The 19746-nt window shown below is 31.0% G+C and overlaps 1 protein-coding gene across 1 annotated transcript in view; it reads right to left on the bottom strand.

Moving 5' to 3' along the window:
- LOC126842974 (ras-related and estrogen-regulated growth inhibitor-like) overlaps positions 1-19746 on the bottom strand; it is a 72282-nt gene that overhangs the window by 37535 nt on the left and 15001 nt on the right. The window contains exon 3 of the mRNA XM_050580238.1: positions 4259-4315. Within this exon, the coding sequence (XP_050436195.1) occupies positions 4259-4315 (57 nt within the window). The remainder of the gene's footprint in view (positions 1-4258; positions 4316-19746) is intronic.

Genomic DNA, 19746 nt, shown 5'->3' with positions numbered 1-19746 from the left:
CAACCGTTGGCGATTTCCCAGGATTTAAAAATGTCATAGTATAGGATATGTGTCATATCTCTGGTATTTCCATTTGTGTAGTGCATTCTTCAAATATTTTCAATTTGGTCATTATCGGCCGAATGAGGTGTCCAAGGGGAGTGTATGTGTGATATGGTGGACGGTTATATTTAAACGCCGGTAACAAAATTTCGAATTATTCCTCTTCAATTGCATAGGATTGTTAACATAAAAGTCGGTATTTTTTATCCTAGTGTTCACATTTTGGTACGGTTATTTGATATTTCAATGTAATACTACAGCGCCCCATACTGTTTGGATACCAATTGTAATGATTAAAAATATAAGGGTTGGTTTTGTAGTAGCCGTAACAGTTTTGCATGGAAATTAAGCGATTAAATATGATTTTAACCTAACCAAACCAAACCTAACCAACCTAACCTAACCTAACCTAACCAAACCTAACGTTATTAAAAATTGGGCGATTGTATATGGTTTTCGCGCAGTTCCTTGGTAAGTGTAGGTATCTGGTTATTATGGTTTAATGACTTACGGAACGCATTAAGTCTGGTCGGCGGTCCGACATACTTGAGAGAAAAAAACGGCGGTGCCTTAAAAGAACAACTATACTATGCTATAATTATTACTAGTGTGTGGGAAACGTTAACGGAGAGGTATTTGGACTTTGGTAGTGTGCCGGTTTTGTGTAAAAATGCCGGACACAGGTCAGCGCCATAAAGCAATAATAAACGCGTCGCGCTACTGAAATTTACGAACTGCTAAAAGAGATTTCTATGTACGCAACGACTAGGATATTATTATGTTGCTAAAAGTGTATGTGTTTATTTTTTATCATAATTATTTGGAACACGCGTTTTACGATACTTGTAAACGGTGTAATATTCTAAATCTAGTGTTTACCATTATTATTAGATCTACAGACGGAACACGGTATGCGGAGACGACACGGCTTATGGGTTTTACGATCTTATTGTTGCGTGTCTACCACGTGCATAGTAGTAGTAGTAGTATAATATAATATTATTATTATTATGCACAATGATAATATTACTACTCTATAGCACTGATGGCGACCGTCGTATAATAATTACTCCACAGTGGACCGACTTACGTAAAAGTCCATAAAAAAAACCACGTCCGAGTGAGTGAAAGTTCTAAATCATATAACGGCGACGATTGTTTTGGTTTTTTTTTTTTATAGGTAACCAAATGTAGCACCGTAAAAACAATATCCATCGGGAACGCGGTGTGCCTTTTACCAGAGCAAATAAACCACCAAAAATGAACACTGGACCATTAACGAGTAGTATTCGGAGGCCAAAAACAAGAACAAACGACACCCGTTAGATAATAATGAAAAAAAAAACGAAAATTCTTAAGTTTTTATTATAGTTACCGTTTTCCGCCATCTTTGTGGGAATTATAACCTTATCACATGTTTATAACTGTTATCACTGTTTACAACAATTACAAGTTGTGATGATAGCACATAGTAATAACGGAAAAAAAACGAAAATTCTTAAGTTTTTTTTTTATTTTAAAACATAAAATAACTTCAGAACACAGTTATAGTTATAATAAACTAGATTGCTAAGTGTATACATGCCGCCAAAAGATATAATTGAAGTTGAATTATAATTCTCGGCCATCAGAACTATAGGTTATGGTGCAAAATCAAACTGGTCTTGTTAGTTACCGGGTACATATACAGGTTACCAGTCCGGTTACAATTTAAATTCGCGCTATCAGGAGTGACGATCAACTATCGTAGTGGTTACCTTCTGAAACCCGGTAACCATTGTATCTACCGCCAAAACCAATCGTTTTAAATATTGTGTTACAATTGATCGATTTTTAAACGACACTTGTCGCGTGTGTATCAAGTCAAAACGCACAAAACGAATGGTGTTATTTTTTTAAATAAGATTTTTATTTTTTATTCAACCGTGCACCGACCCCATGAAGATAATTGTGTTAGCTGAATGACACACGTTTACAATACACTCGAGGCAAAACATTTGATTTACACGTCTTGTCGGTGTTGCGGTGTAATATTATATTATTATAATTGTTTAATATAATATTATCACACAAGTTGTTTGGAATATACCTTGAAAAAAAAAACCAAGAGGGATATGTTCCTGGGTAGGTTTATTGCTCGTAGAACATCTAAACTGCATTAAATGTCCGTGTTTTTATTCCATTGCTCGGCTGCCATTTCCGAAGAAAGCCGTTGGCGTAATTGCCATAACATTATTATGATCATAGAAAAGCTTGGAGCTGCGACTTGACATTCTAGTATAGAATAACGATAAGTCATTGAGAATAAAAAAAAAATGCTGATATTACACGAAGTACAAATTAAAAAAAACACACCTTCTCCTCTCGACACGTCCATTGCTGCAAAATGAAATCAGTGTATATCGCTATTCATAGATGATTCACATAGATGATTATAGCAAATAACAAAGCCGCGAAACTAAATCCGCGAAGAAGTGGACTGAGGTTCCTAATTTGAAGAAAACGCATTGGAAAATAGGTTAGATTTTTTGCCACGAATATAATTTAAAAAGTGCATTTGTCAATATAAGTGTTTCATTATGTTTCAAATTTTTTTAACTAACACTGCCTGGAATGCAAAAAGGTGTTTTTTTTTATTAAAAAAATTTAAAAACATATTTACTCCTTACAAATGGGTCAAACGAGACTTGGTAATATCGCATTAGGACAGAAACGTTAAATTTGATCAAAATCACAAACTGTTATTTGCTTAAAGAATTTGAAATTGCAATTATTATAATTTGTATTGTTTTCAAAATGATCAAATCCCTACTGCTAGACTGTAGCTGATTTGATCAGTGGATTTCCGCTTATCACTTTTATTTTATCAGCTGATTCTCTTATCAGTTATGCGGTGCTTTGGATTTTCTCTTATCACTATCAGCTCATCCCCTTTACATCCTTATGATAACTATATAGAAATTCGTCTTTTAATTATTATCTCACACTATTAATGCCTTCTCAATAATGACAAACGCACAGAATTTTGTTGTTTTCCCTTCTGCTTTACAAATATCAAATTAATTTTGCTTTAACGACGCATTGACTGACATATACGTCAGTGGGTCATTGTGGGATGTATTATGTAATCGGGTTTTGCGACCAAAATCCGATGTCGAGATATGCACGAGGCGAGTCAATTGGAAAGAAATCTAAAGGCGAAGAAGACATAAGTAGGTACTCCACTCCTACAGAAATTTCAAACGCCATATTATTATTATACAAGACAGGACCCCATATAGTGCTTGCTCGTGTAAACGGGACACACTGTCCTCTCAACGACGTTCCTTTCTTTAAGTTTACTTTGATTTTTATCCACCTTTTTTCTATGTACGACTGACGTGCCATTATTATTAAATGATATTATTGTTTTTGTTTTATCAATATTGATGTTCAACGGACAAGCCCAACGTGTGTTTCATACGATATTGTTGCAAATCAAAAATAAAATCTATTTCTCCGTTTATTAATTTGTAAAACTGTCAGAGAGTATTGAAAAACATGTTGTGAACAGAGTTGGGTATTGAACAAAATACAATAATATATCATTCCAATATCGGAAGTTATAATTTTCAAATTTCACCGTTTTACATATTTTGTGTTATTATGATAAAAATACTTTTAAAAAATATGTTGGGCGATTGTTTTATTATAATTTGGTATTCAAATAATGTTGATTGAAAGTTTTTCGAAGACTTTAGATTTTTATAATTGTTATTCGTTATTTAATTGGCTTTTTTCCCCTGAACTATGACTGTGAACAGGTGATAGTATTATTTCTAGAATGGGTGTACCTATCAGAAACCGTATGGTATATTATTATGATGTTGGCAAGAGCGTGATAGCCGCCGGTAACCGAAAAACTGTATACTTACAATAATTCCAACAGTGTTCATATTATATATTAAGGCTGGTACTTGAAAACCGATATTCTTACAGATCTAGTGTGGCCCAGTTCCTTAAACGGTTTTCAGTCAGACTATTGTTTTATTAAGGAAAACCCCCCAAAAAAAGGAAAAAATCACATTTTTTTAGGTGTTAAATTCCAGATTGAGTATGAACAGCTGGTATCAGAACCAATCAAAAATAACTTCAGAATACAACTTGGTAGACTTTAATTACCAAAAAAAAAAAAATATTTATTTCCCCAAAACTGTTAATCGTCAATGATATTTACCTGTGTTGGAACTGTATTCGCCTATGTATCGTTTGGTTAGATATCGCACTGTAACAGCTGTAACAAACAAAATAAAACGGTTAATTATCGTACAAATTTAGGTAATTCAACTATTTTAATTGACCGATTTTATTGAATTTATTATTTCTTACACGGAGACAGTTAGGTCGAAAGTATAGGAACAATTTTTGATCTCTAAGATCAAACCGATAAAATTCATTAAAATATAACATTTAAAATGTTTATTTTATTATTAATTATTTATTTTATACGCCTCGTTATAATATGATAAAAACATTATAATACACATATTTACCAAGTTTCATAGCATAACGAGTTAAATAGTTAAAACATGATTATAGTAAGAATATGGTTTATAATTATCGAACTTTAACACTACATTAATAAACGATTTAGATGGACTTACTAATAATAATTTGAAAATAACGAGAAATTTGAGATAATTTTTATTTAATGTACGAAACTAAGTTTTTCTATAAATATCTACATCATTTGTACTTTATTTAATATATTTGTTTGATTTTTATTACTCAAATATATATAAATAAAACATTATTCGAATTAAAAATGTATTTAAATAATTTTTTTGAATTTGTTATTTGAGTTTTTATTAAAATACACAAAAAAAAATGTTCATATTTATTTAAGCAATTTTTACTTTTGAATAATCCCCGAGTTAGGATCTATGAATATATAATTGAGTACTAATTACTAAAAATCAATTAGGAGTGTTTATTATTTGTATTCGAATTCAAAGTTTTTATCAGTGCGTTTGATAACACAACGGAATGTGCTAAATTTAGCATATTTATGCTATTGTTAGTATCACGAATTAGGTAAAACCAGAATTTATTGATTGTTATCAGAAAAACCCTTTCCTGGGTTTTCTGAGTTTCCATTGCAGCCTACTCGCATTTAATGTTTATACAGAATGTTATTGTTAATATGGTAACAACACAACCATGTCAGTGTTTGTGATAATAGACTTAAACGACTTTGGGATATTTTTTGAGGTTTATCCGGATTGACACCACGTTGTATTGTTGTTATTATTTTTTGTTTGATTACCGAGACAACCCGACAACAATATTGTATATTTATTTGTTTTTTACAGCTCGTTTCCAATCGGCCGGATAGGTATTTTAATAAACTAATTCGAGCCAAAAATCACGAATTCGATACAACACCACCACCACGACCATCGAGTGGTGTCTATATAACGCAACACTCAACATAAATACCAAGGTACGATGAAATCTAATATTATAAATTAAATATTTTAAATGCAAGCAACACGGGCGATCGAATATCGCAGAGGCCGTGGTTTTATACAGGCGCTGCTAGGTAGGCGTAAAAAAAAAAAAATATTCAATTACAATATAATTGCCCGGAAATAATTTTAAGTTTTCAAAACAACAACAACACACACCTAAGGGATATCCAATTACCTGTGGTTTTTTTTTTTACCCAAACGTAACCGTGGTCAGTTTTTCCAAACAAAAGAGAAAAATGTACGTTTACTGGCGGATTAGTTGTAACCCAAACACCGTTATTGTATTTGTTTGGATTCGGTTGCCCGATTTTGACCGCAAGAACCGAAATGATAGCACCGAAAATGAAAATAAATTAATCCGTATAACCTTGATTTGTAGACATTCAATTTTTTTTTGGAATCCTAAATAAAAATCAAGAAAATGAAATCACTTTGAAGAAACGCTTAAAACGTTAAGCACAAATACGGTCTTTTGATTTTGTAAAAAAAAAAAGTTAACTTCTTATCAGTAGATCCTAATCAGTTATCTGTTATTACTATTACCCACAGATATATATATATATTTAATAAGCTAGATTGCTAACTAATGATAAGAAATTAAAAAGTCGGGGTCCGCCATTTTTGTGGGATTTATGTGTGTGTAAGAAATAATATACATATATCTGTAATTCTAACACTTATAATTGTTATAAACATATTATTTTCACGTGATAAGTTTCTAATTCCCTCAAAGATGGTGGAAAATGGTAACCTTAATTGTCACAATTGCATTGGTAGCATGTACACTTGGCATAACCAGGTTATTATATATGTTTATCTGTGCTATTTCCTGTTATTTCTTATCACTCCCATATTGTCTAAAAAAAGGCGGCGTTTTTGAAAATTATTTTAGCAAAGATGAAAATATAATTTCTTTGAAAGCCTAAATTAAATAGTTGTAACGTTTTGTAATTTTCACGTCTTAACAAACTGAGACACATGTAATCGGTTACAGACCTTAGAATATATTGTGGAGGTTGTGTTCGCGTGGGTGTACACTAATCGGATATATTCGCAGTGTCGTTTAATGTGAACGACCCACCATGTTGTTTCGTTAAATCGTTAAAAATAAAAAATTAAAACAACCAAGTGTGGTTAAATAAAAAAAGTTTCCTAGCTGATTATTTACTTTATACACACACTATTATTTATTTTAAGTCAGTGTTCGCATTTGATGATGTCTCTAGGAAAAATCTGTCACTTCAATTAGACAAGTACTCTTTGCTTGAAAAAAAAATACTCCACTTTATTCCTAGGTTTCCTAAAATAAATTACAAAATTAATCTCTCCCGGTAGTTGACAAAAAAAATGTGTTTATTATCATGTCAACTTAATCAGAGACATCAAGAAGAGCTATTAGACACAAGTAACAAACGTCCGACGTTCACATTTTGTGCATTTAGAACAAGTCATTAGCTTTTGTACACTAATAATAATAGTTAACGTCATATAACAAATGTGTATATGTAAACAATAAAAAACGCCAAAAACAATTATCATCTACACCGAACCGTGTTTAATATGAAAAAATACTACTTTGCTAAAAAAAAAACCACTAATCAAAATCCAGCTTTTGTACTAGACATTATTTATTTGTCTGTGTTCATTATAAAAGAAAAAAAAATTACAATTTACAACAGACATTTTATGGTATTCCAAAAAAGCTAAAAGTGTACATTTACATAAAAAAAAATATATATAATGCTATTGAATAAAGTTAAAAAATGATCAATGTAATGTGTCTTATCAACGATTTGTATTATTCTTATCTTAATATTTATTATTAAATAACTAGGATTAACACAAAACGTGGACTAACGTGTATTGAAATAATTTTCAATGCAAGTATTAATAATAAATACACTTTTATAAAATTATAAAAACAAAATTGTATTTTAATTAAATATTGGTCAATTTTCTAATTTGTAAATTATTTGTTTTTGGAAAAGGCACATAAATATGCACATCAATTAATTAACTATTTGATGTAGTAAATAAGAATGTATTATAAAATATAAATAGTTATTTGTTGAGCTTTTTAATACTGTTTCGGTTATTTTAAATAACTATTGAGTTGAAATGCTATTTAAGTATAAACAAATTATTTAGAGTTAAGATTGAAAACGTATATTATTTAAATAATTTTTTATTTAAATTTGATTAAACAAAAAGAAAATATTACTTATGATTTGAACAATAATTATTATTTCAATGTATTTTAACTTCGATGAGGAAACGTTTTGTTTGAAAAGGATTTCATCACTGGCAGTTTTTATTTTTTAACAGTTATTTGAAACAAAAAACATTGAAATAATGCTCAGGTTTGAAATCATTCTCAGGATGACATTCTTTCCCAAACCCTATTTTGTTTAAACTCCAATAACTACTTTAAATGCAAGTACTCAAAACTCTATTATCGACCGGTCGACATTTTCAGCAAATTATTTGTCTTTCGATAATTTCATAAAATATGAAACGTCCCAATTTGAGTAACGAAATTCGACGGCGCTCTAAAAAATACTAAGAAAGGTAAATAAATAGGACATTTTTTAAATAATATTGGAAATCAACTTTGACTGAAACGTTTACAGAAAGAAAAACGATTTAAAAAAAAAATAGTGTCTCACGTTAAAATGAATCACCCTGTACTTACGGTACACCCCAAAAGAAATAAGATGAACCGTAAGTTTGTCGATCCTAACGATGTTTGCATAGTCGCCAAAATCTTTTTAAAAGAAAAAAATAGGTCATTTCTCGACCTTGTTCCGAATATCGTCGAGTCCCTTTGGGACGGTAAAGTTTTCAAGATTCGCAGCCTCCCTTTTATTAGTCTGTTATATACAGTCGGACAGAGTGAGGGTGACATACCCTATACCTTTAGCCCCGAGGGAGGGGAGGGGGGATGAGTATAATAATAACACTAATAACATACATGGTACGCGATAATAATATTTTCCCAGTTTCCCAAGCACAATATGTCTGACAATATTTCTATACACACAGGGTAGTATTGGTTTAAGTGAGAAATCCGGGTCAAGGATCTTTGATACAGACGAAAGGTCTGTGACGGATCGAAAGGGACTGTTTGAGAAGAAAATGGGCGGAAAATGAAAATGATATATGACACTTTCTAAACATTGGGTTTTTTTTTTATTGTTGTACTTACACACACAGCTGTGTCGGCTGATATAACCGAGAGAGAGAAAAAAAACACATACATTTATACATATATAAATAAATAAGTAGAAGAAGTATAACACATCTCGGTTTGTGCGTTATTCACACGGGTCTTGTTCTTTCCAATGGACAATGATTGGACGAGTCATGAATGAAAAGACAGAAGGGGAAGTTCAGGAAGATAAAAATAATACTACACTCCACCTTTCCCCCTGCCCTGAACTTGAAACTTGAAAAATAGTCGTCCAGAAATGGTTTTGGATCAGTCAACATTTTTAGTACGTTATTCTCAATTAAAAAATTCTCACACTGTCGATTGCCTTTTTTAGTACTTCGGTGCTGAGTATTGGCATGGCATTTCATTATGATATTACACACCATGTGTATTCATATTCTGCGACTTATTAATAATATATTATTTTACTCCAAATCGATTGGGCGGTCGTTTACCCGAACAACTACAAACATAGAATGGTTGACGATTAACTTGGAAGTCCTACTACGGGTACTATAAGCCCTATAAGTGACCGAAGGGGGGAGGGGCGAGGAAGACCCTCGAAACTAATTAGGAAAGGAATTTCAAACAGGTCGATTTATCGAAAATATGGACATATATAAATATATCAATAATTCTTGTTACTACAACGAGGGTCTCTAGAGAAATCCGTGGAAAGGTTCTGCGTTTTAATTAGCTTACACGCGGATGACTTGGTTTCAATGAACCCAATTTATTCGCTCAATCAATAGCCCGGGCAAGACATAGTAAGTGCACGTTTTAGTAGACAACCCACACTCATAAGATAGTTGCAATTGTTTTAATTTATAAGTTTAATAAACTCGACCGTTGATTTTAGACACCCCCCTCGTCCCCTCAAATTTGCAAAGTAAACGAGCCATTCGATAATGCAAAAACAGATCTTAGAGATAATAGACAATAACGCCCAGTAAGGTGACTTCGTGATCGTTTAAGGCGTTACCTTGTTGTTGTTGTAGGTACAAACAGAACTATTTACCATACTCGAAAAATTTACCACTAATAATTTTTTCAAACTTTATAATGAGGTTGATTGATTTTGAAATAGGTCTATATTATATAGACACTTATAAAAATAATAGGGCCAATTTTAAATTTTGGTTTTTTTCAGGAGACACACATAACTATTTTCTAGATACATTATTTTTTTCAACGAAAATCTTATATTTTTTGTCTAATTCATTACCGCGTTTAATGGGTTGATTTTATTTTATAAAATATTAATTTTAAATTTTAATTTAACCTAAGGAATTTTTTAAAAGTCGTAAAATTGGGTCTTTGTTCTAATCAAAACTTTTAAAATTGAAAGTTTATATTTATTTAAAAAAAAATAAGACACTTGTCCTGTGTATGAAATGTAACATATGTACTCATCATTATATTAACATGCTTAAAAAAAAGTGTCATATAGAAAACAATATCAACTTTGAGACTATTACAACTCGTAAAAGTAGTTATCACAATATTTCACTTTGTAAGACTTTTGTTATTCACAGTTGTACTTTGGTTTAAAAAACAACACTTATTTAGCCAGACAATGCGTTATCTATGGACACACCATTTATATATCATGTTATTTTTTATTAATACAAAATTTGTAATTATGTAAATGATAAAAAAAATATGTTTAAAGTGTAGACGGATGCTTTTGGACCGACTTGGGCGTGATTTTTACCATGTTTAAAGGATGCTTTTTGTCCCATAATCCTTTAGATCTGCTCCAAATTGACAGATAATAATTATTACTGTTTTTGCCCTCAACGAGGGATTTTTTTTTGGACTGTTTTTGCTCGCAAATGTCTTATAATCGAATAATTTTATGGGCACGAAGCGATAGTGTTTTTGCACGCTTTGGAGATAACAAACGCACGGCCGTCCTTATAATAATGGAATTTTATGTCACACACACAACGTTAGTGATAATATTATTATTAAGAACACATTTCACCAAGTGTATGTATATGTGTGTGACCTAAATAATAAATTATAATAATACTACGGTTTAAAACACTCGATTCGTTTTGTGTAAACTATTTATTTTATACTATGAAATCGATTGAATACAACATAATATTATATTACACACCATTTTCATCGCAACAAAATAACATATTTTGTTCGGAAAAAGATTAAAACGATTGTAATCGGCGTACGTTTGGTCGGTCGATAGAAAAGTATAAGACAAAATAAATCACTGACAGTGCAGTTGTATTATGTCACTAATACAATTAAAAAAAAAATCAACAAATAAAAGAGATCGTTGTACAACGGTTTATAAATAATAAAATGTGTTGTAATAAATGTAATTATGTGCAGCGGATCGTACTTGGCCCGGCGATTGTGTAGTGCAATATGTTGTAGATCTCTTGTAATACAATATACTATTATACATCTTTAGAGTACATTTTATAATAATATCACACCTTTAGAATTGTTTCTCAGACGCTGATTATTCCAATCGACCGTCGACTGAGGTGAACGTGATAGAATTCATAAGCAAACGATACAAATATAAAAGCAAATTGTTATAACTCGATCCTATATTGATTTCAAGCGCGATTCGAGAGGGCTCATGTTTATTACATAATTTTTGTTTTCACAGTTAAATCTAATACAATATGTTTGCCATTCGACGTTCAATAATAGCTTACCTTAGCGTTACCCGCCGAACTCCAAATTATATGGAAAGCGTACCAAGGAGGCGGCAATTTTGTCTACCGATTTCATGGAAAGTAAAAATGCTACGTCACTTTTCCATGATAAGTATTAAAATGTTAGGTTAGGCGATGATAACTCATCCGTCATATCACAGGTTATTTTCATAATATCACCACAGGTATCTTATCTGTGATAATATAGTCTGTGGTCACGTATTTGGCAATATTTATACACAAAATGGCAGCTACTTTTCAGGAGACATTTTCATAAACAGCCAGCTCTAGGCAAGACGCGTTCCATGTATTCAGTTCAGTGGCGTTATCGTTTGAAATAATAAAAATGTTGTATTGTGTTTGAACATTTTTGTTAGCTAAAACAATATTTTTTTTTAGAAACATTACTAAAGCATGAAATTTAAATAATACTGTAAATTGCTATATGATATAACACACTGGTAAGTTTTTCAAGTGTATTTTTTCTTTTTATTTACAATCGACGTTTAAAAGTTAATAGTGTTAGCTGATTAGGTCGACATGTATCTATAATATCTTGTCATTGTCTTCTTTAAGAAAAAAAAAAAATATAAACCATTGCTCTCAAGTGGTTTTGTACGCGTTTTATTATTTGCTTAGCTACTCTCGATAGAAAATTAAAAAAAAATCCACTATAAAAACATTATAATATTAATATATTTTTAGTATTAATATAATATTGTGTACACGGCGGCGCACGGCAAAACGGTAGAAATTCTTCTTTTCTAATCTGTCGTTTATATTAATATCTATTATTATTATTATTATCATTAAATAAAGGTCGTACGGTGAGAAAGTGTAATTGGTTTTTTTTATTTACCGCGCGCAGTCAGTCGACTTAATGCCACATCCGATAAATAATAATTATTATTATAGGCAGGTATAGGTAGGTGTGTATGCTACAGTTGACACTAGGCGAAATCGAAAGTGCTCGGATGACAAAATCACCGTAGTGGGTTATCAGATACCTTAAGAAATAAAAAAACCGGTGTTATACATGTATTGAAATTAATATATTACTGCACACGTTTTAAAAGCGGAATTTTTGACTTGACATTCAAAAATTGTACATACATTTTAATATGTCAAAAAATTACCTAAATTCCTTATCACTCCTTATCATCTAACCGGGTGCGGCCGTTGATAATAATTTTTGATCATTTTCAAAATAACTTTCGCCCGCAGAGAGAGCTATAAGGGTAAAATTCATGTTTAAACCAAATGCTTTGCTTGTAAGCAATCAAAGTTGGCCAAAGAAAAATGAATCAGTGGGTTTTTACAGATTTTTATTGGATTCATATCCATACCCAAAGAAAGAAACTTAACAAAAAAAAGAGGATACTTAGTAAATGTAAAATATGTATTGCATACTATATTAAACTAGGGATATAGCTTTGTCAAAATAGTTTTGTCCTTGGCTTTAAGAGATCTATTTCAAAGACGGATGTACACCAATGCCACCCAATTTCGTCTTTTTTTTCTACACGACAACACAATACTATTATAAAGGAACCGCACCAGGAAGATATTATTTCCTTAACTGTTAGTGTCTAACACTTACTTGGCGAATAATGTTTTTCAGAATTATTTTTAAGGAAAACCATCTTGCGTAACTTGCGGAACGCGTTGTAAACCCTATTGTCTGCGAACACGATTTGGTACAAAGTAAACAATAAACATTGGTTTATTTTTTTAGTTTTTTGTGACTTTTTGTAAAACAATAGGGGTACGATACTTGGAACTATTCGACCATCACGTGTATAAGCCGACAAGTGCATGGAAAAACATAAACCGTGCATTGTAGTATTTTTTAAGAAAAAAAAATTAAGGCAATGTTACACACACACACACACGCACACTCACATACCAAATACAAGTAGGTAACGCAATTTTTTTCTCTGAAACCTTACCACTTTTTTCATTCATATTTTGAAATACAGTCTCTGGGATCTCTCTCTCCCTTTTATTTTTTTAAATAAAACTAATAACCTGCTAAAGAGTCCCCATATCCATCAATGCACCTAAGCCAACCTAACCTAACTAACCAAACAGTTTGGCCAACTTAATATTTTTAGCTAGATCAACTATTAATTTATTATAGTTATTCTAACTAGGTACTTTTTGTCCGTGTAACCTAACCTAACCTATTGACTGTAAGTAAGTTTTCGTGCGTATATTATTTTCTATATATTATACATAAAAAAGAAAAAGTAAATAAATTCGTTCGTGTTATTTGTTTTATTACTCGGTTAATTTGAGAAAAAAAACATTGTTGCGTAATGGGGTTTGCCATAAGGTCTGTGTGCACAAAATATACACCTAATATTTATTTAGAAGAAACCAAAAAAAAAACCGTCAAGTCATGTAAGAATCGACAGCGTGTGTAAGTAAGTACGGAGAGCGATGGTTTCTTTTAGAAAATACATTATAACCAAATAATATTGATCTGTCCTTAATAGTGATTATAAGTACTTATTTTATAAGACGGTATTTTTTTGCATTATTAAAGTGTAAAAACAATGTTGTTAATTTAGGGGGTCGTAATAGGTAAATAATCATTAAGTAAAAGAAAAGGCGAGCAGCAGTGTGACCACAATGACGAAATTACATTTCTCTGGTAGACAGTTTTAATTTGTTTCACTACTGCAACCATGTGATACAAAACATAATATGACTTATCAGCTACAATATTATCATATGAATCGCTTGAATTTATTAATTAATCTGTATAGTTAATAAGAATTATACTGTGCAGTGTTTAACAAACTATAAAGCAAAGTGTTTATTTTAAGTGGTCACACTGTCGCTCGCCTTCGTGATTACTTCGTTGTCGAGTGCAAGGCATTGATGTGAAATTTATTAAAATTAGTATTTACATTTGTCTAGTGCTAAGTAATTTACTGTATTTATTGAGCTATTATAGAATGAGTTTAGACGTGGTTTTTAACACTTTACCAGATAAAAGTCCATTAAAATTAAAAAACAAAACAAAAAAGGATTTGCTTATGGCTCTTATAGTTTGTTTTATTTTCAATCAGAATAGTGCAGTGAGAGATATTCGACCGGAAAAATAGAACCAAACGGATCTACTAAATCGGATGGTAATTACCCAAAAGGAATTCATAACCTTTTGCAAAGGTCCCGACTGAAAGGTTTGACCCTTGACGTGATACGACATGACACATTAATATAGGTATATTTAATATTATTTTCTCAAACCGAACGTCGGAGACGAGTTTTCGAGTTGAATGCAAATTTGTATGAATTTATTTAAAATAATAATATAATATTCATGTATTGATGCAATTTCTCGTATAAAACGCCTTTTAGCTTCGATGCAGAGCAGAGATTTTATTTTTTATTATATACATATATAAAAAAAAGGTGTCTCCACGTGTAGCAGACAAGTCTTGTACTGTATGCGCTTGAATTTTTTTTTTAACTAAAAAAACACCATACGGTCGACTCTACTGTAATTGTAAGATGATCGATTGCTTAAACAAATATTTACATTGACCTTCTCGGCGAGGTTACGCTGTGCAGATAATAGTGAAAACGACGTCCCGTTATTTGCATATGTCGACAAACTTATAGGTCGAGCAGAAAGTGAAACAGATATTATAATATAATATGAAATCTTCGAGATTATTAGAAAATAACAAGTATGTATAATTTTATAAAAAAAAATTCTCAATTCAATTATTTTATTATCATATTGGAGTAATATAATATTATCTTTGACCGTGATCACTTATATAGTGCTTTAATTAATACATCTTTACATTTTAGTAATTTCTGCCTTAAAGTTTTGGACATTTTTTGTTTATTTTTCTACATTTTTTTTTACCATACTTTATTAGTTTTATCTTTTTGAACACTTGTAATGGGAATATCGTTGTTTTACAAACGATTTTGAAAATCTTTTTTTTTTTTTAATTTTAATTAAAGACAATGCTGGCGATAATTAATTTCGAATATATACATTTCAATTATTATGTTACGGTAGTTATAGAGCCCACACGAACACGGTTATTCAGTCAGAACACATCAAAACTAATCAAACGGGCCATGACTAATAATATATAATAATTATTATATACCTAAACTTGGAAGCAAAACGAGTGTTGCGTAAACGTCGGTTGGCAAATGTTAATTGAATTGCCAAAAGACTATGTTCTTCTTCTTCAAACCGTTTTGGGATGAAAATAAATAAAGACGGATGTTTTTTTTTAAATCTAGGACGAATTTTTTTATTCATGTACAAACGAGTTTCGATACTAATAATATACTTTTATGTGACCGGATTTTTCCACCGATAATCAATAGACTTGAGCGTGGGTGGTTTTTTATTAACAGGCGGAACTAACTACACTGTAAACGCACGTGGCAACTCAAGAAAGTATACCTACCCACAGTGTTCGGATAACTCTATGAATTTCAAGTTACAATTGTTTATTTTTTTTTTTCAATGAAAACATTTTTGTGTAAGCCAAAAAAGTTTCAAATAAAATATTTATTATAATTAGTAAAGATAAAAAAATATATATACCTAACATTGAATAACAAATATTATCTTAAACAGTATAGTTTCATATAGGCCATATTATGTTAAAAGCCAAATTTTTTAATTAAAATAATGACTGGTCGATAACCAGTTTTGAATGAATACTTTTTGAGTCACTCCTTATTAAAATATTACTTTCAACTTGAACATTAAATATGATACGAGTATTTTATCATTATTTTTTGCTTTGGTTGTGGTTTTGGGCTTTAGTTGTAAAACATTTGCTCAGAGACAACCAATGTTTGATTGGGTTGGATAGAAAGCCCTCGGAACGATACTAAATAATATTTAAATAAGTATGTTTAATTAAATATCATGCAAATGAAAACCACAGTTTTTAATTGAAGAGAAAATTTGTCAAACGTTCTAATTGCCAAATTATACGAATTTAGTTTAATAATATTGGTATGTTTTTTTATGAATTGGCAGAAACTATTTATGTATACATACTTTCAAGTAATAAATATAGTTGTTTGTGAATAACCACCCAACTCACTTAAAAAGCTTACTAATTTGTTTGAAATAATAAAAGTGTATAAATGTTTGAAATACAAATCAAATCATACAATTACATTTTTATCCTTTTGTACTTAAAACGTTTATTATAATTTTTTTTTTAAATTTAATTATTACATTTTAGTATATGTTTATGTCAGTTTGTGATTTCTGGACTAGGTCGGGTTGATTGCGTTTTTTACAACAATAACGAAATTCGTGACAATAAACTTTAGACAGTAATCCCTAAATATGTGTACTTAACAGATCTCCCCTGTAAACGGTTTTATGTATAATAAATATAATTTTTTCTTCTTCTAAATACTCTTGTTCAAAAGGGCAAGACAAAAGTAGGTTAGGTCGACCGCTCGGATTAAACTCATTTTAGTAAAAATAACAAACAAATTAAAAAAAAAACAATTATGTTTTGTTTTCGAATACTATATGCCGAGCTATCGAATGTGAATGGTAAACAAGTTGGAGTCTCTAAAATCAATTTTTAGAAATCCATTTTTAGATTTCTAGACCGCGTCATGATCCGTTAAGATTCATTTTTAGGCGCTCAAGTACATTATCGTCGTAACACATTTATTAATCTTATTGTTATATTTGTATACTTTATGACGTGTTCGGCAATGCGACAGATTTAATTCAGAGACTGATTTAGTTGTACTTTTAATCGTTTATTATTAATCAAAGTAGGATTATAGCTGAGACGGCTAGCGTGTGTTTATGTTTATGCAGTTTTCATAATTGCCCTCAACGACTGCCCACGCGCGGGTGCCAAGATCCAGTTTTTTTTTTTTTATTCGGTCTTTGGCGGTACAAAAAAAAACAGATTAAATAAAACAAACAGTAGCGAAGGCATAAAAAAACACTCAAAGAGAAGAAAAAAAAAAATATATATATATATAGTATAGCTCGCCGCAATAATGTACACCTGTTGCACGCGCCATAGTAAGTATAGTGTGTCAGCAAAGAAAAAACAATTTATGCACATTATACAAAGTCACTTTTGAGACATCTGTCTAAGACGCGTGTCGCAAACCGCAGCAGAGTTTTGCAATTAAAATGTATCTATTTATAATGTACCTATTAATATCATTAATGATAACGTTATCTTAAGCTTGCGGCGATAAGAAACGACAACACAAAAATAGTGCCACAACAATAATAATTTGGCTGCACTGTAAAGTATAATTTTATATAGTACTCGTATGTTACAATTTAAATTATGTAAACATGACTATTTCATGTTATACACAATAATTTTGTCAAAAAGTAATACTTGGTATGTTTCAAAATGTATACATTCGATTGTTTAATTGAATAATTATTTGCTCGTGTCCATTGTACACTCTAAGATGATGTATTGCTGGACAGGCGTAAGTGGGTGATGAATTTTAGCATTTTCTGAATATATTCCATCTTATTCGCCATTAGTGGTTAACTCAAATCTTGTTTGTTATTCCAAGTCTAAATTAATGCTCAACTAAGTCTCCAACGAAGGTTGGATCTATGTAGATGATTTAAATAAAACGATACATAGAATCGAAGAAGGTCGCTTTTGACCTTAAAAGAAAATTTTACCATTTTGGGCTTTGCATATATTTTTCATAGTTACAAGCCACTAATCATAATTTTATTTTATTGTTACAAATTATTAGCTCTTTCTACTATTACACGATTTAGAAACAAGAAACAAAATACAAATAGTTTAATGGAAACTTTTGTCTCAGATTTCGTGCATCAATCTAGCTGTTCTATAAGTTCTACAATTTTTTGGTTTTTTTTTCAACGTGAAATAAAATTTTATATCAATTTATTTAAAATATGAGAATATTTAAAGAAAAAAGTTTCATTCATTAGTGTTATATATTTAATATTTATACCATTCTACAGATTGGCACCGAAGGCGATTCGTTCGAAAGTGATTTTATCACATTCGGCTGTAATCAGAGTTCTATCAGAGTTCACAACAATGGGCCAGGTGCTGGCATTTTTTTATTAAAACTATTGCGACTATCGATGGAAATTTGATACGGTCGGATAGCTAAAAACACACCGAATGGCTTTTTCTCATTTACACAACAATGACAACATGTCCGGTAGGATTAGCGAGCCCACATGTCCCGACCACAGCTTCGGCGCCTCCGCGTGATACCGGTGAGAAAATCTATTTAGTTCTCCAACCATGACATGTATCCATCTATATTTATATATAAATATAATATATATATATATATATATGTGTGTTTGTATGTAAGTATAATACAGATATAAGTATATAGGTATTTGACGATGGTTGTATTTCCTTACACAGTTTTACGGATAGGCGTCATTCATTTTTACACCGTCTGAGTCTCTGCGGTGCTCGGATCGAAATACAATCAATGAGTACCTAACCACATCATATTATGATATATTATTATTGTAAAGATATCTATTGCGGATACCGATATGCAATAAAAACTATCCGTACGATCGAGATCTGTCCCCGCATGAATGTAGGGTCAAGTGAGGTGTAATTAAATAAACGAAAAGGGAACCACCCAGATGATATACTTTGTATTTTATTTTATAGCTAAAAGTATTCGGTCGAATTGAAAACAATTAATGTATTTGAAAAATATAATTTACATGTGTCTTGTGTGTGTGTGTAACAAAGAAGAGAGGAAAAGGTAGATGATAGGGTTTGATAGTGATACAGGGAAAACCGGTAATTTCTGGAAAACTGATAAGAGACTAATGATAACAGTAATGTCTGATAACAGCATCAGCTGATAACAGATCAATGATAAAAGACGGCTGGAGGGTTTATCTATTTACAATGGTCACCCCACTTGACTCTAAATATTATGACTGCTAAAGCCCTAAAGGGTAAATATTTTTGACTTGGTCAATAAAAACGAGAAATGTGACAATGAAAATCGATTGGACCTACTATTTCGTAAATGTGCAATAATAATAATAGTAAAAAAGTTGTCAAAGTAGAAATTCTGTGAAAGATTGCAAAAAAACACAAAGCTGAGCATTGGAGAGATGAAATGTTAAAGATAGCTTGTCCAACTGTAATGTTTTCTCAGTTATAACCAAACCAAATATTTTTTGAAAAATAAACAGGATTTTTGTGGTACCATTTCTAATGCTGTAAAATGTAATTTGTCTACTAACCTTTTTAACGATCTACCTTGA

The sequence above is a fragment of the Adelges cooleyi genome, unplaced genomic scaffold (genome assembly GCF_023614345.1).
Source record: "Adelges cooleyi isolate 19-005CV unplaced genomic scaffold, UGA_ACOO_1.1 ACOO_flye_CR_arks_rails_tigmint_CR_PRNA_574, whole genome shotgun sequence".
NCBI lineage: Eukaryota > Metazoa > Arthropoda > Insecta > Hemiptera > Adelgidae > Adelges > Adelges cooleyi.
This window is presented reverse-complemented; position numbering and strand designations above follow the sequence as displayed.